General features: G+C 41.2%; 1 protein-coding gene across 13 annotated transcripts in view; it reads left to right on the top strand.

The window, feature by feature from the left end:
- Positions 1-26859, top strand: part of FBRSL1 (fibrosin like 1) — a 539464-nt gene that overhangs the window by 497946 nt on the left and 14659 nt on the right. For 11 of the 13 annotated variants that reach the window (XM_075832783.1, XM_075832754.1, XM_075832801.1 and 8 more), the window contains 5 exons: positions 6114-6162; positions 20242-20620; positions 20777-21039; positions 24428-24657; positions 25404-25454. In XM_075832783.1, coding sequence (XP_075688898.1) covers positions 6114-6162; positions 20242-20620; positions 20777-21039; positions 24428-24657; positions 25404-25454 — 972 coding nt within the window. Of the gene's footprint in view, positions 1-6113; positions 6163-20241; positions 20621-20776; positions 21040-24174; positions 24336-24427; positions 24658-25403; positions 25455-26859 lie in introns of all 13 variants that reach the window. The other 2 variants (XM_075832773.1, XM_075832797.1) reach the window with 2 other exon arrangements.

Below are 26859 nucleotides of genomic sequence, written 5' to 3'. Positions count from 1 at the left end.
GAAGGAAGCTGCAAGCGGAGGATGGTTTGTTTGGATCTCATTTCAACATATGAGGATCTTTTATATTTTTTACAAAATCCCAAAGCCACATGGGTGGAAATCTGCTAAAGCCATTGGGTCTGAGGCCAAGGGAGCTGCTCAATTGAATAATCATGTTCTTGTGCACGATTCCTGCTAATGCCTTAAACAGTGTTCTGACTTTCCCAGCTATTTGTCTAAGACTAGTTCTTGCACAGGCTGATGAAACAAGATCTTACTGTGACAGGGTGGTGGGAGGGGGGTGAAGACATGGTGTTTTGGATCTTGAGACAAGGCCCCATCCTTTTCTAGCTGGCAAGGATTCCTCCGTGGGCATCCATCACTAACACTGCACCTCGGCCGGCACTGCCAAGAATTTCTCGCACCTGGTATTAAATCAGCCAGTACCTTCCACCTCCTGCTGCCTGCAGTTATGCTCCACGCAGCACAGTTCTATGCTTGTTATTGCAATTTTGTGGAGCTCTTTTGATTTACAGCTGTTTTTACGACCGTTGAGACAGCCACAAATTGAGGAAATCTCATAAAACAGAGAGCAAACGTCTCCTTCACAGCTCAGGCAGAGTTCTGGCAACACTACTTTATTCCACTGAGCAGGATGTGTAAACAATATGGAGTCTCCCGAGTGACTGTATCAGTACAGTTAAGTGGTAACAGCTTGAAAAATGCCTTTCCCCGAATTAGAGGTAAAACTTTCAATAGGCCCCCAGGCTAAATTAAATTGGTGACATTTTGTAGAAGGAAGAAAGGGATAATCTTATGCATATAAATACAGAGGGCAAGAGCTGGAAAGATGTCAGGGCTTAAACTGAATTTAGGATAAGCTATGGGAAAATGGCCAGTGCTGGATCTGGACCCTCCTGTAACGTATCCTGCACTTTTCTTTCCAATTGTGATCTGCGCGTCCAAAACGCCTTTTATTGAGTATCCAGGGACAGAGCAATTCGAGAAAATATCCTTACGTTCCTTTCAAAGTACCGCTTACGGTTTATGAGATGACATTCTATAGGCACTTTATGTACAACGATCAATATACTGCTGCTCATTTTGTAATCTCTTTCTCTTTGTGGCATTACGTATTTATTTTCTAAGGGAACCTTTTACAAGAATAGGCTTATTTTAAGATTTTTTTGCTTCTTTAAATCTCCACTAGTATAAATATTTCCCCACACATCAGAGTGACAGAAGAAGAGCGTTCCACACCGACTCTTCTGATACAGGGCTTTTCTAGTGTGTCAGGGCTGACCGGGCTCACTGATGAACGCAAGGCCGGTAAATGGTTGCAATATCTCCCATTACTAGGTGTCATAAATACAAAGAGTCTTGGTGACCACTTCATTGCACTGCTTGGACGTATGGCTTGCTTTTTTTTTTTTTTCAATAACACGTTCTACTTGTTTTATTCTAAGCCAAATGGCAATATGAATTACTTGAATCATGAAATAATATTTTCATGTAAGTCTGATAAACCTTATACACTAAATTGTCCTTTTCCTTTGTCACAGATTTTCTCCCCTGTACTGTCAGCTCAGTGATTGTTCTGTATAGACAAACTGCATATAAAGACTCAACCCCTGTGATAAATCGGCTCCCATGTGGCACGGTTAGGGTGTTAATTTGTACAGGCAGGGCACAGACAGCCATGATAGAACGTGACAGCTGCTATATGTCATAAGGTCACAAGAGATGTCTGAGCTGTAATATTAATTGGTGCATGTAGCTAAGAAGAATCTCCATTTCACTCATCCGAAACATTATACTGCTTCGTTGCAGTTAAGACCGCTATTATTTTTATTTTATTTTAGAATCCTTGTTGCAAGACGGTCCGTTAAAGTCCTAGTTCTTAGATAATTCTATAATATGTTAGCAGATAGATCATGGATGCAAAACGGTTTTAGAAATTACCACGATTCAAGATGGTCCTTTTTGGTATTAAAATAAAAATTTGTCTTTGGCCGTTTTGTTGGTAAATTAGGTTAACGATAAAACTTGGTCCACTTTTGTGTTTTGACATTCTGGATCTATCCAGAACAAGAAAGCCTCTATAAAGTGCCTAGCCAGTTGTACGTCTACGCCATCTTTAATTTTTGTGCACCTAGTTTTTACTATTGGATGATGCATATGTTATACTGGGCCTAATTAATTGTGTGAATCACAACAGATCCGATAAATAGTAGATGCCAAAGTAGTACCAACAAACGGCTGTAGCGAAGAAATGATTTTCCTATGATACATGTGCATTCTTTTAGAAAATGGAAGTAGTTGATACATTGAGTAGTTCTTTAGATCTTTTCTTTTTTTTACTTCTGTAATTTTATACTTTTATTTTATACCTTGTTTCATAACCTTCAATAGAGGAAAAGTGTAAGTAGCACCAAAGGAAAGCCACTATGTACATTCAAATAGGGCAACAGTGTTGGAATCAAATACTGTGAGAGGGAAGAGGGTAAAACAAAAAGTGAATGGGGAGGTAGGGGAGATCAATACACGGAAAAATTAAAAGGCGCATCATAACCGTATTCACCATCAAAGTACTGGTCATGGGTGTCTAGAAGAGAGCCTTTAGCCAGAGATTCCTTATGTCAGCTTAAAGTAGCTAAACGTTCGACAAACTTCTGACGTGTCATAGTGACATGTCAGAAGTTTGTATTGGTGGGAGTCCAAGCACTGAGACCCCCACCAGTCGCTAGAACGAAGCAGCTGAAGCGTTCGTGTGAGCGCTCAGCCGCTTTGTGTCAGTTCGGCTTTTTCCAAACATAAATGTATTGGTGTACGGACTCAATAGAAAGTCTAGCGGCCGTACTCCGACACATCGGCTATCCGGTAAAAGCCGAACAGACGCGAAGCGGCTGAGCGATCACACAAGCGCTTCAGCTGCTTCGTTCTAGCGATTGGTGGGGGTCTCAGTGCTTGGACTCCCACCAATACAAACTTCTGACATGTCTCTATGACATGTCAGAAGTTTGTTGAACGTTTAGCTACACTTTAAGTCTCCCTCCAAAGGACTCACTCAGGAGGAGTCCTGCATTTGTGACCATATAGCCTCATAAGGAGGAACGTTGTATTCGAAGGTCGCTACAATACGTTTAAAACCCAAAATGTCTCGATTTTAAAATTGTTTTCTGAAAGGGGATTTTTTTTTTTCCACTGCCAACTTATAGCGATAGTCGACCTGGTAGCAGGGAGAAAATGAGTTAGCAGTCTATGCTGAGTCTTAGGCCTTATGCACACGATTGTGTCAGTTTTGCGTCCACAAAAAACTGACACGTCTGTCATGAGTTGCAGTTCCGTGTGGCATCAGTTGTTGTCTATGTACACATTATTTTTTTTTTAAAATTCTCTTAATTTCTTATGAACTTGTGCATGAAACACCGACAGCACACAGATGTGTGTTCGTGTGCTGTCCATGATTTTCACGCACCTATTGACTTCAATGGGTGCGTGATGCGCAAAAAACACACAAGAATAGGACATGCAGTGAGTTTCACGCAACGGAAACGCGCTGCGTGAAAAACACCATGTCTGAATGGCAACATTGAATTGCATAGGTCCGTGTGATGGCCGTTGTATTCAACGTTCATGTGAATAAGGCCTTAGAGACATTTGAAATCTGGGCGTTCAGTAAGGCCAACCAAGGAGACCAGCTGACATGGAGATTGTTTAGCCCAGGTGCAAGTCTACCAAATGTAGCACAATGAACACACTTGGCCGCGGAAGCATAAATTATATTAAAGGGGAAATGTTTTTGCCAGTCGTATGGGAGTTGGGTACCATCTAGTTAAGAGTTTGTAGGATGTTTCTTTAACCCCTTGGCGCCACAGACATTTTTGGTTTTTAATTTTTATTATTTCCTACACCGCATTCCAATAACATTAGCTTTTTTTTTTTTTTTGTCGACCTAAATATAAGGCCTTGTTTTTTGCGGGACGGGTTGTAGTTTTTAGTGGCACTATTTAGTGTACCGTATAATGTGCTGTGAAACTGGGAAAATAATTGATTCCTCCATTATTTTTTTTGGGGGGGGGGGGGGTGGTTTACAGCGTTCACCATGCGCTAAAGACTAAATTACCGTTTTAATTTGCGAGTCTAAGATTACAGCAATACCAAATTTAGATATGTGTTTTTTAATGTTTTGCTATGGTTACAAAGAAACTATTTTAAAAAAAAACAAAAAACGCTTTGTGTCGCCATATTCTGAGTCGTAACTTTTTTTTTTTTTTTTTTTTTCTGTTGATTGAGCGTCGTGAGTGCTTGTTTTTCGAGGAGCGAGCCGTGGTTTTTATTGGTATCATTTTGCTGTACATGCGACTTTTTCAATACTATTCATTAAATTTTTTGGTGAGGCAAGGTGAACAAAAAAACAGCGCTAACAATTCTGGCAGCGCTAACAGTGTTGGTTAATTGACATTATATTAGAATAGTTTGGACTTTTATCGACTGGGCAATGCGAAATACGAAAACTGACCAATGCAATTCAAAGGGGATATTCACACGTCCATGTGAATTTCACAGAGCGTGTGTCCGTTGGGTGAAACTCGCTGTATGTCCTATTCTGGTTAATCTTTGCAGATCAGACTCGCGCTAGACCGCCATGTGCTGTTCGTTTTTCATGCTTTAGTTGCTAAAGAAATGCACAGAAAGAAAGTAAAATCAGGAAGTGCTTGCAGAGGAGAAACACAGACTAATAAAAGTGAACGCACACGGACGCAACACGTACAGTCATGCATAAAAAAAAGGGCCTGTTTTTTGCGGACACAAAATGAAACACGCTTGTGTGAATAAGGCCTTTTTGACTTTGGATGCAAAATTTCAATTTATTTGCTACATTGTCTTCTGCTTTTGTGCCTGTTTTCCACTCTATTCCATGCCTGCCCTGATAAATAGAGAGGCTTTGCCAAGACTACGCAAGGAAGTTTCCTGCCTTTGCCAAGTGCCGTCTGGTACTCAGTTGGTGCCGGTGTTTACTTATTGACTTCAGCTGATCGAAGCCAAACCCTGAAGAGCAAATTAATGACCACGATCTCCAGGGAAATTTGATTGACAGCGCACTGTGCCCAGCAGTAGATCTAGTAGTTTCCAAGCTTTTATTGCCTGAAATGCTTAGGAGCTTTCTACCATCACCGATGAGTTTGTTGACTTTCTTTTATGTTAACTGGATGTCTTTGCTGACTGTATAACATATATAGGTACATATATGAGCTTTAGATTTTATATATGTCTTCTAAATTACCATTCCAGCTTAATATTCTCCTTTCGATTCTGGGCAGTTCAGATGAGACTTTTTTATTTTATTTTTTTGTGTTCAGATGTTTTTGAAGCCAGTATTCAACTAACTTTTAGATTGGAGGAAAGACTTGTAATATAGTTACTGCTGCTATTTCATAGAAAGAGGACCGATAATATGGTAGGATAGAGTGCGTAAATGTAAATTATCATGGGCGTTTATCCCTGCTATTGGTTGCCATTTTAAATTGGTAATTCCGGGACCATCAGAAAACACGTTACAGGACTGCACTGATCCCTGTCCTTATTGAAAGGTGTACTTAAGGAATCCATTGATGTCAACCAACCATGTAGCCATAAAAGTACTTTTGTAGTAGCCGTTCTACAACGTGACACATATTTACAGGTTTTCGAGTGCCATTTATACCTTTTAAAATGGTGTTAAAAATGCTCAGCTGTCAAGGACTGGCCTCAGGACTGAGCATCATAGTCTGTGACTGAATACAATTCTTCATCTGTATCTGTCTACCTTGTGTTGTGGTTGGGGATCTGTAGCACAATATACACAGTATTGTAAAACAACTCCCATCAGTTTAATATTTCACTACTGCTAATTGTCTTCTGTTTGATAGCTCAATGTTGCACCCTTGAGGCCAACAGTAAAACAGCCGCTGCGTAGAACAGGCTGGCTTGATTTTTCTTTCTTTATTTTTTTTTTGTCTTTGCAAGCGTTAACAATTGACAAGTGAATTTTGTCCTGATCGTACATTTAACCAATATGATACCTGTAAATAAACTGAATGAACTTATTTTTTCTGATCATTAGTGTAACCACTTGCTCTTCTTTTTGTTAGTGCTCCAATGTCGGCTCTGAAATCCTCTTCTCCCCAGCTGCGTCCACAGGTAAGCACGTTTCAATTAAATTCACTTTTAATCATACTTTACAGCAAAATAGTTTTTTATATAATATGTGAAATTATAACAAAAGCTTAAATGTAATCTTTGAAATGTTATTTAATATTACGTATAATGGCTAATCCTATAGAGAAAGTTGCTCAGTGGGATCAATGAACTGAAAACGTCCCGAAATGTCATGCAGCCAACAACCCCACACACGCAGAAGACCATATGTTTGTATTGTATTCGCTTTCCTTGACAGGTCAGGCATTGACCCCAGGAAAGACCTGGTAGTGTCTATGGGAGGAGCAGCGCCACCCTCTGGTAGTGCAATCGCTTCCTAGATCAGCCAAGTAAAGGACACCTCCATATATTTATGCTGGTCTTTTGCTGTATTTTAGTCTGGATGGGTTTCTTTTTATGTTTTATGTTTTACACGAGTGAAATTGCTGGTAAGATGTGTAATTGTGTACGTAAACAAGATGTTAAATATCTTCGGAATAGTCAGGTCATCCGTGTGCTCAAAAGCTTCAATTTATAAAAATACGAGGCTGATTTCAGCAGAAAAAAATCCTCTGAATTCATGTGTTTTTGGAGCTGATTTTCGAAGCTTTTTTTTTTTTTTTTTGGTCTTTGTAAGCGTGTTTTGAAGCGTATAAACAAATGGAAATTCAGTTTTTGTTTTTTTTTAAATGCCTCAAGAAGAGAAATGCCACTTATTTTTACAAAGCATATTTGAATTCTGGGGCGTCAGTGTATTTACCGTTGAATTCAATGGACGCAGTTTCTAAGCAGATTGCAAGTGTATTACGAGGCGTTTTAAGCTCTGAAATACACCTGCAATTTGTCCATGTGAACACTCCCTTACGGGATGAGGCCTGAGACAACCAGTACTATTAGAAACTGTAAAAGCTCAAATACACAGGCGTGTGAACCCTTGGTAAATTATACCCTCGCGTTTACCAAATGCTTCACAAATGCTGTAAGGTGCCAGCAGGTGACCACATATGACTTTTGCCGTCTATATTGGTTTTGCTGTGAGGCTCCAGTGTTAACTCCTAATAATCTCCACCGACTGGGACATAAAACGAATAAGATTGTGTGTCTGTGTGTTGTATGGGAAGTCGATTGTATCAGGACTCTGGTATAAAATTCTGCTCCTCTTTGTTGCTGCTTCTCCTTCCAGGGATTCTAACACTACAGTCCGTGGTTCACATCTGATCCCCGCAGCCCCTCTCCCTCCTTGTCTGTGAGAATTAGTCAATAAGAGAATGATGAGCAATGCTAATCCCTCCCTGCAGTATCCCAGGCAGCGGGAACCTTATTGATTTTCAGATTAGTATTGTTTTCAGAAGTGCCAAACCTTGCTCTGCTTATGAAAGGACATTGCTCCAATACCCCGGAGATAACCCCCTTCAGTTCAGCACGTTGCTGTGGTTAATTATTATCCCGCGTGCGTCGGTAAGCCGAAGGAGTATATGACCGTATCCCTTACATTATTGGTCAGCAAGCGAGATGTGAAAAACAGTAGTGTTCACTTGTAGAAATGGGGGTTCAATTTGATAGGATGTCATTGGCTACACTAAGGCCCCATGCACACGACTGTAAAATCGCCCGTAATTACCGTCCGATTCATTTCTATGGCCGACGGACACCTTCCTGTATGTCTACGTACCGTAGAAACCGGCCGATAAAAATCGGACATGTTCTATTTTTTAATTTTATGGACCGTGCTCCTATACTTTATAATGGGAGCATGGCCCGTAAAAACGTCCGGCTGCCCGCAGTCGTCCGTGCTTGTATTTATGGGCACGGTCGTGTGCATGAAGCCTAACTTTCTTATGTGGACTATTTAATTTACTTTGTCATTTAAGGAAAGCTTTTTATTGAAAATTCATTAGCCAGCCACCCTAAGCAGAGTTTGCACAGTGGCAGCAGACAATACCTATGCCGCACTTCGAGCAACGGCAACCCACTTCTACTGAACTAGCCAGCCAACTGCGCACAGCAGGTCATTCTCCCTTAGGGTAAGTTCACACTACCGTTGTCTCCCGTTTAGGTCTCTTCCGTCAGATGAAGAACTGACCGGAAATCCAAACGGAAAGCATCGCTTTGATTTCAATGGTAATTCTTTTGCTTCAGTTGGATTCCTTTTGCCTCCGTTCGCAAAGTTTCCTTTTTTTTAACGGAAGCAGAATTGCAATCTGCAGCAGTATTGCTTCCGTGAAAAATAACGGAAACCTTGCGGAACGGAGGCAAACGCAATCAAACTGAAACAAAAGAATTAACATTGAAATCAATGGTAATTCAAACAGAAACTATGCTTTCCGTTTGGATTTCCCGTCATCTCTTCCTCTGACGGTAGAGACCTAAACGGGAGATGACAGTAGTGTGAACTTCGCCTTAGAGATTTTTCCTCAATGATTTTGATAACTGTGCTTTTGAAAGTAACACAGAAAACAATTGAAGACTTTGTGCACATTTATGCCATCCAGTGTGTATAGCCGATATCCACACACATACATATACAGTGTTGCATAGTAGTGAAGAGGTTAAACCGTTTTGACTGCTAGACTGCGTTGCCATGGGAACAGGATGTATGGGACACTTGCCATACAAATGAAGGGTCTTAATTAGCTACTGGTAGCGCATCTCCTCTTGGTTTTCAGGTTGCAATGCTTCACTATGGTCACATTTTTCATGATCTTCTCCATTAGACGCAGGGTGATGTTTACAATTGATCAGTTAATAACAGTGATTCCGTTTTTTCCACATTTCCCTATAGATAGTGTTTGTGTGTGTGGTGCGCATTTTTTATTTAACCCTGTTATTTGCGTAATAATTAGGAAAGGCTGTGATTATATCTGCTGCCTGGACACTGGATAGACGTCTTTGTAAAGATAATGCCACTTCCCTTTGACCGCTACTCATTCATTTTCCGGCTTGAGCTAGAATTATAAATGCTAGAATCTGATTTTCAGTGTTCAGATTTTTTTATGAAATTCCGATGAAAATAAACAATTTCTCTCCACCAAATGTGTGTGTATGGACTGCTGAGAGTAATCTTTCGTCTATGGCTAGTCTTGTTCTAAAGGCCCTGTTTACATGTAACAATAATGGTTACAATTCCACAATGGTAATGGTTATTGGCAAGATTAACCCCTTAAGGACGCAGCCTAGTTTTGGCCTTAAGGCTCAGAGCCCATTTTTCAAATCTGACATATTTCACTTTATATGGTAATAACGTCGGAATGCTTAAACCTACCCAAGCGATTCTGAGATTGTTTTCTCGTGACACATTGGGCTTCATGTTCGTGGTAAAATTTGGTCGATATATTCAGTGTTTATTGGTGAAAAATTGCAAAATGTAGAGAAAATTTAGAAAAAATTGCATTTTTCTGAATTTAAATGCATCTGCTTGTAAAACAGACGGTTATACCACCCAAAATAGTTACTAGTTCACATTTCCCATATGTCTACTTTAGATTGGCATCGTTTTTTGAACATTTTTTTATTTTTCTTGGACGTTACAAGGCTTAGAACATAAACAGCAATTTCTCATATTTTTAAGAAAATTTCAAAAGCCTTTTTTTTAAGGTACCTCTTGAGTTCTGAAGTGGCTTTGTGGGGCCTATGTATTAGAAACCCTGATAAAACACCCCATTTTAAAAACTAGACCCCTCAAAGTATTCAAAACAGCAGTTAGAAAGTTTTTTAACCCTTCAGGCATTTCACAGGAATTAAAGCAAAGTGGAGGTGAAATTTGCAAATTTCATTTTTCTTGCTGAATTTCAATTTTATTCATTTTTTTTTCTGTAACACAGAAGGTTTTACCAGAGAAACACTACTAAATATGTATTCTCCAGATTCTGCAGTTTTTAGAAATGTCCCACATGTGGCCCTACTGCGCTCGTGGACTAAAACACAAGCCCTAGAAGCAAAGAAGCACCTAGTGCATTTTGAGGCCCCTTTTTTATTAGAATATATTTTAGGCAGCATGCCAGGTTTGAAGAGGTGTTGAGGTGTCAAAACAGTAGGAATCCCCCAATAGTGACCCCATTTTGGAAACTACACCCCTCAAGGAATTCATTTAGGGTTGTTGTTACCATTTTGACCGCACAGTTTTTTCACAGCACGTATTTGAATTGGGCTCTGAAATGAAAAAAATGTCATTTTTTCCAATAAAATGTCATTTGTGATCAAAATTTCTTATTTTCACAAGGAACAAAATACCCCATTTTGTTGCCCAATTTGTCCTTAGTGTGGCAATACCCCATTTGTGGTGATAAACTGCCGTTTGGGCCCATGGGAGGGCTCAGAAGGAAAGGAGCGCTATATGTTTGTTGGAGTCCAGATTTTGTTGGATTGGTTTTCGGGTGCCATGTCGCATTTGCAGAGCCTCAGAGGTATCAAAGCAATGGAAACCCACCAAAAGTGACCCCATTTTGGAAACTACACCCCTCAAGGAATTCATTTATGGTTGTTGTTAGCATTTTGACCACACAGTTTTTTCACAGCATCTATTTCAATTGGGCTGTGACATTAAAAAAATGACATTTTTTCCAATAAGATGTAATTTTTTACCAAAATTTCTTATTTTCACAGGGAACAAAATACTCAATTTTGTTGCCCAATTTCTCCTGAGTGCATCAATACCCCATTTGTGGCAATAAACTGCCGTTTGGGCCCATGGGAGGCCTCAGAAGGGAAGGAGCGCTGTGTGTTCTTTGGAGTACAGATTTTGCTGGTTTGGTTTTCGGGTGCCATGTCGCATTTGCAGAGCCCCAGAGGTATCAAAGCAATGGAAACCCACCAGAAGTGACCCCATTTTGGAAACTACACCCCTCAAGGAATTCATTTATGGTTGTTGTTAGCATTTTGACCACACAGTTTTTTCACAGCATCTATTTCAATTGGGCTGTGACATTAAAAAAATGACATTTTTTCCAATAAGATGTAATTTTTTACCAAAATTTCTTATTTTCACAGGGAACAAAATACTCAATTTTGTTGCCCAATTTCTCCTGAGTGCATCAATACCCCATTTGTGGCAATAAACTGCCGTTTGGGCCCATGGGAGGCCTCAGAAGGGAAGGAGCGCTGTGTGTTCTTTGGAGTACAGATTTTGCTGGTTTGGTTTTCGGGTGCCATGTCGCATTTGCAGAGCCCCAGAGGTATCAAAGCAATGGAAACCCACCAGAAGTGACCCCATTTTGGAAACTACACCCCTCAAGGAATTCATTTATGGGTAATGTGACCATTTAGACTCCATAGTTTCTTCACAGAACTAATTTGAATTGGGCTGGGAATTAAAAAAATATATATTTTTTCCAATAATATGTCATTTTAGCTCAAAAATTCTTATTTTCACAAGAAATAAAATACTCCATTCTGTTGCCCAATTTGTCCTGAGTGCGGCAATACCCCATTTGTGGTGATAAACTGCCGTTTGGGCCCATGGGAGGGCTCAGAAGGAAAGGAGCGCTGTGTGTTCTTTGGAGTCCAGATTTTGCTGGATTGGTTTTCGGGTGCCATGTCGCATTTGCAGAGCCCCAGAGGTATCAAAGCAATAGAAACCAACCACAAATGACCCCATTTTGGAAACTACACCCCTCAAGGACTTCATTTATGGGTGTTGTGACCATTTTGACCCCATAGTTTTTTCACAGAACTTATTTGAATTGGGCTGGGAATGAAAACAAAATTATTTTTTTCAAATAATATGTAGTTTTGGCTGAAAATTTCTTATTTTCACAAGAAACAAAATACCCCATTCTGTTGCGCAATTTGTTCTGAGGGCCGCAATACCCCATTTGTTGTGATAAACTGCCATTTGGGCCCATGGGAGGGCTCAGAAGGAAAGGACCACCATTTGGCCTACTGGGGATTTTCTAGTGCGAAGTCATGTATGCAGAAGCCCCTGAGGTACCAGAACAGTTGAAACCCCCAAGAAGTGACCCCGTTTTAAAAACTACACCCTTAAGGCATTCATCTACATGTGTAGTGAGCATTTTGACCGGAGACCTACACCCCATAAACTGTAATGTGGGTTCTCCCGGGTATGGCAATACCCTACATGTGGCTTTTATCAGCTGCCTGGACACACAGCAGGGATCAGAGGGGAAAGACGAGGGGGGATAAGCTGTGTGGAGTGCATCAGGGTAAGTAAAATTGGGGTAAATTATAAACCAAGGGATGTATGATAAATTTTAAAACACTTTCATACAGAGCTCTGGTTATTCGGGACACGTGTCACATTGATATATTGTGTCATCCCTTATCCCCCTCTTATAGCAGACTTTGCACCTCTTTTGACTTTTTCCCTTCTTGCCAGTTTGGGGAACTTCTCCTGGAAAGTGTTGCCCTGGTACGATGCGTGTGGGCTCGCTTCCAGAAGTACTGGGTGCCCCCCCCTTCTTGGTCCCTAAAGATTAGGTTCTTGATAATCACCTCTTGAAATTCCAGGAAAGTTCCCGTCTGGCCTGCACATCGACGTAGCATGTACGCATTGTACAATGCCATCTGTATGATGTGCCCGGCCAGCTTCTTATACCACACCGCATGGCGCTGTAGGGCTTCAGGGCTTGATCTTACAAGTCCATCCCTCCCATGTACCTATTGTAGTCCAGGATGCAGTCTGGTTTGGGGGTGGCCTTTCCTTCATATATCCTAAACCTGTAGGTATACCCTGATGCACTCTCACAGCTTATACATCTTCACGCCATACCTTGCCCTCTTACCCGGCAGGTACTCGCGGAATTGAACCCTCCCTTTAAAATGTACCAGGGACTCATCAATAGAAATACACTTCTCAGGGGTGTATGCTTGGGAAAACCGGGCACTGGAACGGTCTAATAGGGGTCTCCGTTTATACAAACGGTCAAAACTGGGGTCATCTCGGGGTGGGCACGGCTCATTATCAGTATAATGTAAGAAGCGAAGTATTGCCTCATTTATTTATTTTTTTAGGTTCCAGTTCAGTTCTGAAGTTGCTTTGAGGGGCCCATATATTAGAAACCCCTATCAAACACCCCATTTTAGAAACTAGACCCCTCAAAGTATCCACAACAGCATTTAGAAAGTTTATGAACCCTTTAGGTGTTTCACAGGAATTTAGAGCAAAGTAGAGGTGAAATTTACATTTTTTTTTTGGTAAGAAAATCCTCTTTATACCATTTTTTTTATAACACAAAAGGATTTATCAGAGAAACGCAACTTAATACTTATTGCCCAGATTCTGCAGTTTTGAGAAATATCCCACATGTGGCCCTCGTGCGGTAATGGGCTGAAGCATCGGCCTCCGAAGCAAAGGAGCACCTAGTGGATTTTGAAGCATCTTTTTTATTAGGCACCATGTCCGGTTTGAAGAGGTCTTGTGGTGCCAAAACATTGGGAACCCCCCAAAAGTGACCCCAATTTGGAAACTAGACCCCTTGAGGAATCCATTGGTGTTTTCTTGGGGTGCATGCGGCTTTTTGATCAGTTTTTATTCTATTTTTAGGTGGCGTGGTGACTAAAAAACAGCAATTGTACGATTGTTTTTTTTTTCGTTTTTTTTTACAGCGTTCACCGTGCGCTATAAATGACATATTCACTTTATTCTGCGGGGCGATACGATTACGGCGATACCAGATGTTTTATAGTTTTTTATGTCTTATGGCGTTTGCACAATAAAATAAGTTTTGTAAACAATCATTCACTTTTTGTGTTACCTTATTCTAAGAGCCATAACGTTTTTATTTTTCAATCAATAAAGCCGTGCGAGGACTTATTTTTTGCGTAACGAACTGTAGTTTCGATCAGGACCATTTTTAGGTACATGCGACTTTTTGATCTCTTTTTATTCCATTTTTTGGGAGGTGAAGTGACCAAAGAATTGTGATTGTGGTTCGGTTTATTATTTATTTTTTTTACGGCGTTCACCGTGCGGGATAAATAATGAAATAATTTTGTAGTTCAGGCCGTTACGGACGCGGCGATACCAATTATGTATAGTTTATTTGTTTGTTTATATATTTTTATTAATAATAAAGGACTGATAAGGGAAAAAGGGGGATTTTTACTTTTAATACTTTTAAATCTTTTATTTTCTTATTTTTACACAACTTTTTTTAACTTTTTTTTTACTTTATTACTTTGTCCCACTAGGGGACATGAGGGCAGGAGGCCCTGATCGCTATTCTAATACACTGCACTACATGCGTAGTGCAGTGTATTAGAACTGTCAGCTACTCACTGACAGCAAGCATAGTGGGTCCTGACGTTGTCAGGACCCACTAGGCTTCCGTCTATGGCATCGCCGGACGCCATTGTTTGGTGTCCGGTTGCCATAGTCACCATCGCCGGCCGCTATCGCGTAGCAGGCCGGCGATGGCAGCTTAACCCCTAAAAAGCCGCGATCTCTATAGAACGCGGCTTTTAAGGGGTTAATCAGCGGGGACACAGCGATCGGTCCCCGCTGTAGGAGCTGTGACAGCTGCTGAACAAGACAGCAGCGTCACAGCTCCTGTATGTGTCGGGAGGACGGCCGAAACGGCCGTTACTCCCGTGACGTACTATTACGTCATGGAGCGCGAACGATACAGCTGCCATGACGTAATAGTACGTCAAGGAGCGGGAAGGGGTTAAAGGGGTTGTCCGAGATAAAACGACTGGAAAATGTAAGTATATTACAAATGTATTTACATTAATAAATTACAAGCATTAACACAAAGTGGCCCCATTTCCAGATCGTGCCGTGGGGTACTTGACGGGTGACGTCACTCTCTGGCCGCTGTGTTGATCTTCAATTCTTTTCTGGGTATATGACACGTCACTTGTGATGTGCCGTGTATGGACTGTTCTGCTATACTGCCCGTAACGTGCATGCCCGGTCCCTGCTGTTGTCGCGGTCGAGATAACAGCGGGGACCGCGCATGTGCATTACGGGCTGTGCAGCAGAACAGTCCATACACGGCACATCACAAGTGACGTGTCATATACCCAGAAAAGAATTGAAGATCAACACAGCGGCCAGAGAGTGACGTCACCCGTCAAGTACCCCACGGCAGGATCTGGAAACGGGGCCACTTTGGAAAGTGTAAGTATATTACAAATGTATTTACATGAATAAAGTACAAGCATTAACACAAAGGCATTAAATCTCGGACAACCCCTTTAAATGCACAAATCACCAAGAAAACTATTGTTTTCTGTGGACCAAAAATCCTCTAAATCATTTATTTTCCGACATTTTCATTTACAATACATAAGCTGCTATGGTCGAATGCACATTCGGAATAGATTGCATGCGTTTGATTATTTTACTGACGGAAATGTCATCAGATATTCGCAACGATTTTTCTAAATCACAGTGTTCATTGGTGGATTGAAGAAATGTTGCAGGTAAATGGGCCTATAGAAATAATGTGAAGATGGCATCTGAGACCTCCTGGTTCTGTGGTGAGCGTCTACTTAGTCATGTACCACTGTTCAGCGTTTCCCAGACACGGTGCACTTTCCATGTCTCCAGCGAGACTTGTTTGGAAGGGTTTCTTGGAATCCTGCTACTTGGGACTTCTATGGTTCCGTTTTAAAAAAAATGTATCACTGCCATCATTCACATGTATATAGCTTAGATTAGGGTTATACAAAATGTAGAAAATTTGCTGTTCTTTTTATTTTTTTGTGTTTTCAATATGTTTCACTTTGATACCAGAGAACAAAATGTTTTATCCAGACAATGTAGTTTGACTATTCACTAGCATTCTGTTCATCCTGTGTTTTCTCAGGGCTAAGGGATTATTCAGACGACAGGCCATGTGACGGACGTTTTTTGTACGGACCACGTGAACGGCCTGGGAAAAAATAAGACGTGTCCTATTTTTGCCTGTTTTCCGGAAACCCTCAATGGACTCGAATCTATGAGGGATCCGTGAAAACAGGTCCCGCATGGGTGAAAAACTGCCTTTGACACCTGCTCTTGTGAACATAGCCTAAGGCTATAGTCACACGACAATTAAAAAAAAACGTTTGGCTCAACTGTCAGTTTTTCATGTCTGTTTTGCATCAGTGTGTCTCCAAATTTTCATCCATTTCCTTGCTGTCTGACGGTTTTTAACGGCCACTTTATCATCCGTTTGTCATCTGTTTTTCACGGCCGTTAGAAAAATGGATGAATTTCATTCATCATAGTTTTTTTGTCTCAACTCCCTGAAAACAGCACAGTGCCCCCTGTAGATAGTGCCACAGTTCCCCCCTGTAGATAGTGCCACAGTTCCCCCCTGTAGATAGTGCCACAGTGCCCCCCTGTAGATAGTGCCACAGTGCCCCCCTGTAGATAGTGCCACAGTGCCCCCCTGTAGATAGTGCCACAGTGCCCCCCTGTAGATAGTGCCACAGTGCCCCCCTGTAGATAGTGCCACACGCTTATTTGTTCCCGTTCCCATGCCGTCCTCTTCTCCAGCGACGCAGGCCTGGTCTCCTTTGACCATGCCTGCTCCAGAAGAGTGACGCAGGTATCATGATGACGTAATCACGCTGCCTGCATCGCAAAAAAGCGCCAAATGGCGGAGAGGGGAGAAAATGAGGGCCAGGAACAGTTTTTAACGGCCATCACACAGATGACTTTCTAAAAAAACTGGTGTTTTTACAGAATGACGATCACTAATTCTTCTACAGCGTTTAGTTATTCAATCTTTGCAGTATCACACAAAACGCTAATATTCCTATGGCCGGTTTCTTGCTATGCTTCAAATAGGCAGCCGCATTAGAGTGAGCAGTAATTGCTTCAGGAGGTTTGCTGCGATCGATCTGTTGGTAGGAGCTCAATATGTGCAGCAGGGCCGTGTTCATGATTTAATTGCGGTGATTAATAACTCACTCAGAGGGCTAGATGACAATCAATATGAATAGTAAGTGACAGCCGGCAAGCCCTGATCTTTCTATACATCGTTTTGTGGTTTATTCTGTTTCCCCGTCTGCCTTGGAAGCAGCTGGTAACCCCTCCACTACTGGATGGATTGCCAGGGTGTAGTCCAGGGACGGCTACAAATTGTAAATAGTGGCACATCATTTAACCTCAGTAGCAGTAGCATTGTGGATCGCTGGGATGCCACTATTGTAATAAGGTTAATGATTTAGAGTCTCCTAAGCTCAGCAGAAACACATTTCATGAGTTGTTTACGTCTGTGGATCAGATCTAGTTGGAGTTAGATTTTCTCAATATTCCTTATCTAATGCGATCACCCTGGAAGGGATAAATCCCTGTATGTAGCTGTCAGGAGTCGTCCTGTGGCTCGGGCTGTCACAGGCTTTCACGGTATGGAGATATATACACACAGTCTCAGATGTTCCCACTACCCCAGAGCATCTCCTCTCTGTCCCCTGACGTGCTGCTTAGCTGCCTCCATCAATTCATCTCTCTGCAGCTTGTCCTGGCCATCAGACTCACACTGCAGGTGCTGAATCCCCAATGTCTCTGTAGGAAAAGAAATGGGTAGGGGGTGGGGGGTCTGCTGAAAGGCTCAGTGGAGTATGCAAGGTAAGAGCTAGGAACTGACTGTACACTTTCTGAAACATGTCAATTCTATTGTGCTAAGAACTAGGACAGGACACCTCTGATGCATAGCTGATGTTCGTTACATACCCACTATGTGTTATTTTAGAATATATATATATATATGTGTGTGTGTGTGTGTGTGTGTGTGTGTGTGTGTGTGTGTGTGTGTGTGTGTGTGTGTGTGTGTGTGTGTGTGTGTGTGTGTGTGTGTGTGTGTGTGTGTGTGTAGTCTTTTACATAGTAATCCCGCCGACCGCAAACCCTAGCAAAATTAAAGCAACAGAGCTGGTCAACATAATGGAAAAAAAAAAAACTACTACTGAGCTATGGTGGCATCTGGTGAGTATTCAGACACATATTAGTACTTTTCTGTGCTTTTATAAGCTTGGAAACCCTCTTTAAAAGTCTGTTAGAGCTCCCCATTAGCCAATTTTTCTAGAAGTCCAGCAATAACAACTCTAGAGACGTCAATAGAAAACAGCACATAAACATGGACATACTGAACAGGTGCGGAAGCACATCAGACCGTATTTTCCGGACCACATAACTGAAACTGTGGTGTGAATGAGCCCTTAAGCTTGTGTAGCACATTTCTTGTGGCATAAGCAACTTGGCACCTGGGGTTTTTCCATGCCTGTCTAGGAATCTTTCATGTCTGAACAGTATGCTTTTAAAGATGTGATTATTTACTGATAGGACTACAGTAGTTGTGGAAGGTTTTCAGTTGTGTGTGTGTTTGACAATTATTAAGATGCCCATACACACTAGATGAATGTCGTCCTGACCCGCTGATCATCTAGTGTGTATGGGGGTCTCCTGACCCTAGCAGAAGATGTCAAGGGAAAGCAGAATCTGGCATGTTGGAGTCATCTGGCAGCATCTTATTACCCAGGGGGCGTTATGTTAATGCTAGCGTTAAGAGTAGTACATGTCGAGCGAACAAGCGTGAAGTGTATGGCCACCTTTTGATTACATCATATAATTGTTTTCCTTGAATTTAAGAAGTCCATGTGAGTCTGTTCCAGTGATATGTTGCTTGTTTTCCTATAAAAGAAGCATTTTTTTTTTTTAAATTTTTTTGTGTCAAAGCTATTGTAATAGTGAATAAATACTAAGCAAGTGTCATAAGGTTAGCGGCTGGAAGACCTTCTTGCTTGCTCTTCAGAACTTGCTGGGCCCATGGCTGACTTGCAGCTAACATCACCAGGCTTGTGTAGTTTATTAAAGCTGGCAAATGTCTATTTCACTCCTTCCCTTGACAGCTAAGGCAGAGGACAAGAGGAAATGAATGGTGACAGCTGTTGTACGTGTGTAGTTATTGTTTCTTTCAATTTCTAGTTGTCCCTGACACTAGTCTTTTACTGGCACTGCACACATTATATATTTGACATTTTTTCTTTTTATAGCACTAGTATACTATGCTGAAATTTGCCTTTTTTGGATCCTAGATACTTCAGTCAAATGCTGGCCTTTCACCTAAGACCGTGTCGATGGCCATCTACCCGATAAATATGCATGCTTAGATTGACAGAGTATGCATGTGTGGTATGGGGCTATAAGGGATGTTCAAATGCCTCTGGTAGCGCTGGTCTCCCCGGGAAATCCAAAAACTTGGCATGTTGAAATCCAACAAGCTGCCCCCACACAAGTATTTTATGGTCCACAAATCTGCCGATATTTGCCTAATGTGTAATGGCCAGGTTAAGTCCCCTTTTTAGGTGGATGTACTATAGGTACATTTTAGCATCTGTTTAATGGCCACAGTACCCCGACCTCCCACTGTTCTTATGAACCAGGCTGAAATCACCATAGGACTAAATGTGGTTTGAAAGTGGCATTACATGACAGGTTTTATAGCTTTTCCAAAAAATTTCATTTTTCTTCCCACCTGGCACAAATTAGGCACTGCTGATGGGTGCTATATTGTATTTTAAAAACTTTAAAAATAACATTTATTTTGTTTTCTTTTCTTAGAACTTGTATGATAGATTTTAAGATGGATTTTAAAACATTTTTCATAGGTGTTACTGAGATAAATGGCGTTTGGCTCCACAGACTTTACGCATAGTTCAACCAGCCTTGTCTATTCAATTTGGTGTAGTAAAAAGCATAGTTGTAATAACCAGTGTATAACAGAATCGCCAACGCAAACCAGTCCGGTATGGTCCTTGATGCTTGCTACTATTCTCATACTCGCAGTATCTGATGGAACGTGCTGCTATTTTTTTTCTTCTGTCAGATTATGTACGAAAACAAACTTTTCATATAAAATCTGAGGCGTTCAGAGGTACAGTAGAGGCCTTGTGCTCCTCTATGGTGTCCCTTTTGTATCCTATTTCAATCATAAGTGCCTATTGTACTTATTTACAATTTGATAAGATTGCCTATGTATAGTTCTCAGAACCCTTGTACCCTAGTTTCTCAATAGCCGTAATATTTTCCTAAGATTATATATTTGCTGTTGGATATCATTGTGCATTACAGTTCGTTTTCCCTTGCAGGACAACAGTTTTTATACTAATAACTCTGTCTTTTTGGTGTTTTAGGTGCCCTTTTGAATGACAAAGCGGAGTCGCAGACGACTTGTCTACCTAAAGTGTCTGGGCTGGAGCGCAGCCAAGAACTGAACACGGAAGTTATATTTATTCCTCCTGTTCATAGTCCACAACCACCTCCTGCTGCTATTGTCACGTCTGCCTCATCCACGCCAGCCTCTAGTACCCGCGCCAGCCCTCTAGTCAAGAAAGAGCCAACCCTTGTAGCTCCTGCTCCACCACGACTTACACCACAACCCCAAACTCGTCCACAGTCCCGGCCTTTGTCTCAACCTCAGTTGTTACCCCCGGAGCTCCGAACTCAGAATCATATCCCTTCACACCTCAATTACCCTGTACATCAACAGCTCAGTGGAATCACCAGCATCAGGTAATGATGTAGAGAAAAAAGGTTTAAATAGATGCAAAACAGGAGCTCATATTTGTGAAAAATCATAAAGAAATAGCATGAAAGTAGAATTTTATGTTGACACCTCAAAATATGATTGTGAAAACCTGAATTGTTTTCTTGTTACCTGCCTTGCAGCCGGAGCAGTAGTGCTAGCAGTGCAGCAAGTATCAACCTCCCCAAGCACCATCCGTCTTCCCCCCAGATCCCTTCTCATCACCCTCCCGGACCGGGTCTGCCCCTCTCCATACCCAACCTTGCTACCTCGCACTTTGCTCTCAGATCTCAAACCCAGCACCATCCGGCCATGTTTGCTACCCCTCCTTCACTACCACCACCACCATCTTTACCTACTAATGGCCTTGTGATTCCCGGCCACCCTGCCGGAGCAGGATATTCGGGTAAGTGTAGCTGTGGTGCTGTGTGATTGCAGTGTATGTTGAGAGACAGATTAGGAACGTTTGGGGTACTTGTTCTCCATGAGACTTATTAGTACTCATGTAGCAATTGTCTCAGAGAAAAAGTGAACTTGCTTCCCATAGAAACCAGTTAGAGATCGTGTTGTAGTTTCTAGAGCATTTGAATTCTGCAACTATGGGGGAACAAGGCCACTCTTTCTCTGAAGCTGTTTTGATGCAAAATACAGTGTCTGGTAGATGCACAAAATGAGGTGATGTCGTGAGAAATGGCCGCTATTAAACCTTCTCTCCGTACTACAAATTGGTGGATCACTTTCTAGTGTCATTCGTGACGCTTGTGAGTGCAGAAAGCCTTGCAAAGTACATTTGTTTTAGTCTTGCATTGCCTTTTATAGTTTATACACCTGTTGTCGTGTGCCAGTGTTTGTATTGTATGTGTCACTGAAGTTGCAACAGTCTCCATAATGCACTACTGCAGCTACAACATATCAAATTCTCCTGGGGAGGGCCTGTTCACATCAGCGTTGGCTTTCCGTCGGAGGTTTCTATTGGTAGAACCCCTCAGCAGAAAGGCAAACGTAAACCTTCGCTTCCGTTTGCATCACCATTGATATCAATAGTGACGGTAATGGTGATACAAACGGAAGCTAAGGTTCCCGTTTGCCTTTTCGTTGCGGGGTTCTCCCGACAGAAACCTCAGACGGAAAGCCAATGCTGATATGAACAGGCCCTAACATGACTCTGAATAATACATTAAACTGCCCACTCTTGTGTTCCCAGACAACTAGCTAACTTGTTTACTGGAAGTTAAAAAGCACTTGTGTATATTTCTCTACCGTGGTACTTACAAATGTCTTGGCTTAAAAAAAAGAAAGCCTTGTGCGTCCGTCCTTAAAGGGAATGTGTCACTAGAAACATTTTTTTTTTTAAACAGTGATTAGACCTTGTTCTAATTTTTTAAATTTTTTCACAAGTCAGGAAATATTATAAATTGGATTCTAATTTATAATATTTCCATGTTCTGGTCACTAGAGGGAGCAATTCCCAAAATTGCAGCATGGGCATGTGGTAAAGCAACCTCATTGCTTTATGCTGCAATATTGGAGAAGACACACTCGCTCTAGTGTCCACAAACAATTCCCCCTCCTTTCTCCTGGCTAGTGCCAGGAGAAAGGAGGGGATTGAAAGTTCAAACCTCCTACACTGTGTGCCGCCATTTTTTGAGCGAATACACAGTGTAGTAGGCTTACATACAGTGGTAATCACACACTAAAACACGAACATACACAAACATAACTTACCTGCTCCAGCTGCCGCCGCTGCCTCTGGTCCGTCCGCTCCTAGTGCTTGCTTCTAATCACATGTCCGGAAGCCGCGACTGGAAGAAGTCATCTTACTGTCCGGCCGCGGCGTCCGGTCCACAAGAAAATGGTGCCGGATGTCGCTCGGCCGAAGATCTTCCATTTGGACTGTGTGGGAGCGGCGCATGCGCCTTTCCCACACAGACGGCGTACAGCATAGTGAATGGAACGGCTCCTGTTCGCATTCTCTATGGGGATGTATGTGCCGTATTCCATGTCTGTATGTGTCGTTAATCGACACATACAGAGATGAAAAAAAAAATGGAAGGCCCCATAGACAAGAAAAAGTTAGAAAAAAAAGTAAAACACAAACACACAAATAAATAACATTTATTTTAATAAAACACTAAAAGCAAATTGATATAAAAATATTTTTCTTCGCGACACCCGTCCTTTAACATGCCCATACACATTAGATGAAAGTTGTCTGAACCCACCGTTTTCGGTGGGACTGTCCAACAATCTATTGTGTATGGTGGCTTCCCAACTCTTCCCCCGACAGCAGATATCAGGGAAAAGAAGGATCCGGCAACATGCCAAACCCTTTGTTCCTGCGGGACATAAGCTGCTGCTAGAAGGGTCTGGCAGCAGTTTATTCCTTTCTTCCCCATTGATAACGTATACACCCTCAGCTGAGCCTGCATGTATATGGGGAAGTCAGGAGGAATAGCAGTTGGCTGAATGAGCGTCCGATCGGCAGCTATCTAAAGTGTATGGGCAACTTTAGTTGCTAATATTAATTACAGGAAATGGTTGGCTTTTAAAGGGGATCCCCAGCCAAAATGATAATCTGAAATGTAATCGAGACCTGTCAGAAGTTGACATTGGTCCACGAGCCTGAATCGTATGTTTTCTGCAATGAAGGTGCTGTAGCACTTGGTAGAGCAATCAGACCCCATTGGCACCACTTAGAGATACTAGAAATATCTGATCGCACATTTGATTTGAATGACCCTTTTTATAGATTGTCATGTCAGAGATTTTCAGTGATTGAAATCTCGAATGGCAATATTTGCCGAAATCCCTTTCATACGTAGGTTTGTTTGTACAGCATGTGCATGGGACTCTCCTAAACCCCATTCAGATGTATAACATGGATTTCTGCAATGTAAATGTGCCAAGATCTGAACAGGTTTCTGTAATATCTACTATTACCGGTATGTGTGCAAAGCAATGTGCAGTCATTAATGAATTATTTTTTTCTTAAAAGGCCCTGGACTAGTTTGTGACGTATATAGAATTACGGAGTAGATTGATTAAATATAATACATTGTTATATTAATAATATTGCAGACTTAATGTTCTCATTAATGTAACATTAATTAAAAAGGTGGCTGTGCAACTACTGCCTATTACATTCAATGTGTTTTTACTAAGAATAGTACACAGAATGGTGGGTGGATGAATGCTTTATTAGCTTTGCATGTTTTTATTTCTAAATCTAGAAATATGTTAACTTACAGAATATTTATTATTTTTTTTAAGCTTGTAACGTTTTGCCATTTCGCACCAATACCCTAAAATTCTGTAAATGCTACGTTAATTTGGCCATATGCCACATGGTGTTGTTTTGTTGTTGTTTTTGTTACACTGCAGTGTCTAATTTAGCTTAATTCTCCTGTTCCCTAGCCACTGATCAGGCCAGTATGTGGGGCGAGGGTTAGAATTAGTTGCGTGTGGCTTGTTATACGGCTTTATAAAAAGCCCCGTTGTGTTTTCTCCTGAGATGACTCATGGTGTTCTTTCTTGTCTTTAGATACCAGCCTGTTGATATCATTCAACCAACCAATCATGTATTGCCAGCCTCATTCGGGGATTCTGATTGGTACTTTGTCACAGGCATCTCTCTTACCTCCACCAATGAGTCCTCACGTAGAAAACCACCACAGCATGACCTGCAGAAACAGGGAATGCCAGGTGAATATCTGCGCTTTTTCCTACTTTTACTTTGGGGAAACTGATGGGCCGATGGGCCTCTGTGTTTTTTTTTGTGTCTTTGCTTCTTTTAGGTCATGAACTTCTCAGGCAGGAGCTGAATAATCGTTTTCTGGTTCAGACCTCGGACCGAGCCGGTGCCCCCCTCAGCTCTGTGCCACTGCTGAGGGCGGAATTTCACCAGCACCAACACACGCACCAACACACGCACCAGCACACATTTACCCCCTTCACATCCAGCCTACCCCAGACGCAGCTTATGCCGCCAAATGCACCCACCATGGTGCGTACCCCAGCTCGAAATGTGAGGATAAGTAGAGCACCTAAGTCCAAATCCACTTCCCTCCCCATTCCACTTGCTTCTTGCTGGGGACATTTAGTCTATTTGGAATGTTTACTTTGTTTCTACATTGACAGTTTGCACAACATTAACACTTCTTTTCTACAGCAGGTTTACTAACTTTTAGGGTCGTCCCTGTAATTGTCATGTTATCCATTCACCCTACAAATTTAGCCAACTATCCATGTTTTTCTACAAAGAACATTTGTAGATTGTTGTTCAATGGCTTACCAGACCACTTATGTTTTCGAAATGACGAGCTGAAGTGGCTGGAGGGAAGTGGTTAATTTTCATGGTTTTGCTCCATTTACAATTTATTTTTTTATCGGCATAATATCCATTTAGGCAACTTGATATGTGAATAGAGCTTGTGTATGCATAACCTTGATTTTATTTTTTGTAAGTATGCAATATAATGTTTTGGTGGAGGTCTTACCATGTTTTTTTGCTTGTTTGACTGTATATATTAATGATGTCGGTTCAAATAAATCCTTGAATGCTGTCTAATGCTTTAAACGCCACAAAGCTTTTTCATAGTTAATTTATCGGGAAATGGGCTGGAGTCAATTATTAAATAAGAAATGGTGGATAGAATTAGTTTAATTGTAAATCTGACCTGGTTTGCAGCTAATAGAGGCTGAACATAAACGTTGCTGCCATGTTGTTCTACCCTGTACTCATTTGCTATTCTTTTCTCTCTTCCATTTTAGTTTGACAAGTACGCTCCCAAGTTGGACAGCCCATATTTTCGTCATACCAGCGTAAGTTTTCTTTTCACAGCATCCGGCAGTGTTTGCACCCTGCACCTAAAGCTGCTTTACTGTAGTAGTGTATCTGTGAATTTTCATTATTTTAGTTTACTGAACCGCGTTTCCTTCTGCCATGCTGACCTGACGCCTGGTCTGATGCAATAATACACTATGTGATATTGGGCATATCTGCTCCAAACTCCTGCTGTGTCCGTTTTTTTATGCATTTTTTTTTTTTTTAAGATCTATCATATATGTTTATTTATTACATTAATTCTCCATGTGTGCACGTCCCCTGGTCAGGCGGATGAGTGAGTTGTTTAGCGGGGCTATTGCACCCACTATCTTAGCACTGTCAGGGCAATTTAACAGATCCCCTGATTTAAAGAGATCTATCACTAACAAGAACGTCTTCCTGGAGTTAACTCATGGATCAGGAGCCATTGTTCATATTGCAGATCTTCGTTGTGTCCACCTGCCCACTCTATTATCCGGACTATAATGAGTTTCTGGCAGAGCCTAGGGGAAGGTTTCAGACTACTATTTCCACCTATGCGAGGAAACTGCTTTCATGATCAATAATCTGTCAATATGGTAACATTTATTCAGGCGAAAGATGATCCAAATAAAATTTCTTAGACCCTAGTATTTTGCTTTAACATTTTTATATGGACTTTTGCTTACACGGTCACTGGATGAGTTGGTCAGACTTGCCAGAACATAAAATATTTGAATCAAAAAAGTGGTCTGTCTATTGCAGGACAAACTTTTTTTTGAAGGCTAACCAACTATCTTTACAGAGGAACTTAATAAAGCACTACTGTTCTTATATGCATATCGAATGTGAGGGCTAAAAATGTTTTTGCATACTTTCACATTTAGATTTTTGTACACAGATATTACAAATCACTAAAGCAATAAATTCATATGGTTTCAAATCACTTCTGATTGATAGATTCATACAAAATAACATCTGGTCGGATTCTGAAAGCTAACATGAATAATACAGTTCAGTGTGTGATTTGCCTGAATGATAAACTATATGTAAGAGTTCACGTGTGGCGCGTTTTGGTCAGAAATTTGATCTAGAGTTTTAGATTATTGAACTTTAATGGTAAATGGACTGTGTGTGACTGTTTTAATGAGAATCCGTTGACATGACATTAATACGTCGTACATTTTTCAATAATCCAATGTCCTTGATCTGTTTTGTATGAAAACGTAGCGTTTGACCATCTCGCTCCTAGTTGTAAAGTTAATAGTAATACACAGCCAATAATGCTGAGTAGACTTTGAAATACAATAAGAGTAGTTGAGTATATGGTTTAGAAAATGTGCTTGTTTTACTTCCGAGCTTCACTCAGCTTTTCAATGATACGCATTCTATCTTCTGCAAATCTCTAATAAGAAATATTCT

This window comes from Rhinoderma darwinii, chromosome 1, assembly GCF_050947455.1.
Source record: "Rhinoderma darwinii isolate aRhiDar2 chromosome 1, aRhiDar2.hap1, whole genome shotgun sequence".
Lineage (NCBI taxonomy): Eukaryota > Metazoa > Chordata > Amphibia > Anura > Rhinodermatidae > Rhinoderma > Rhinoderma darwinii.
The sequence above is the reverse complement of the archived record's forward strand: the minus strand, read 5'-3'. Positions and strand labels throughout refer to the sequence as shown.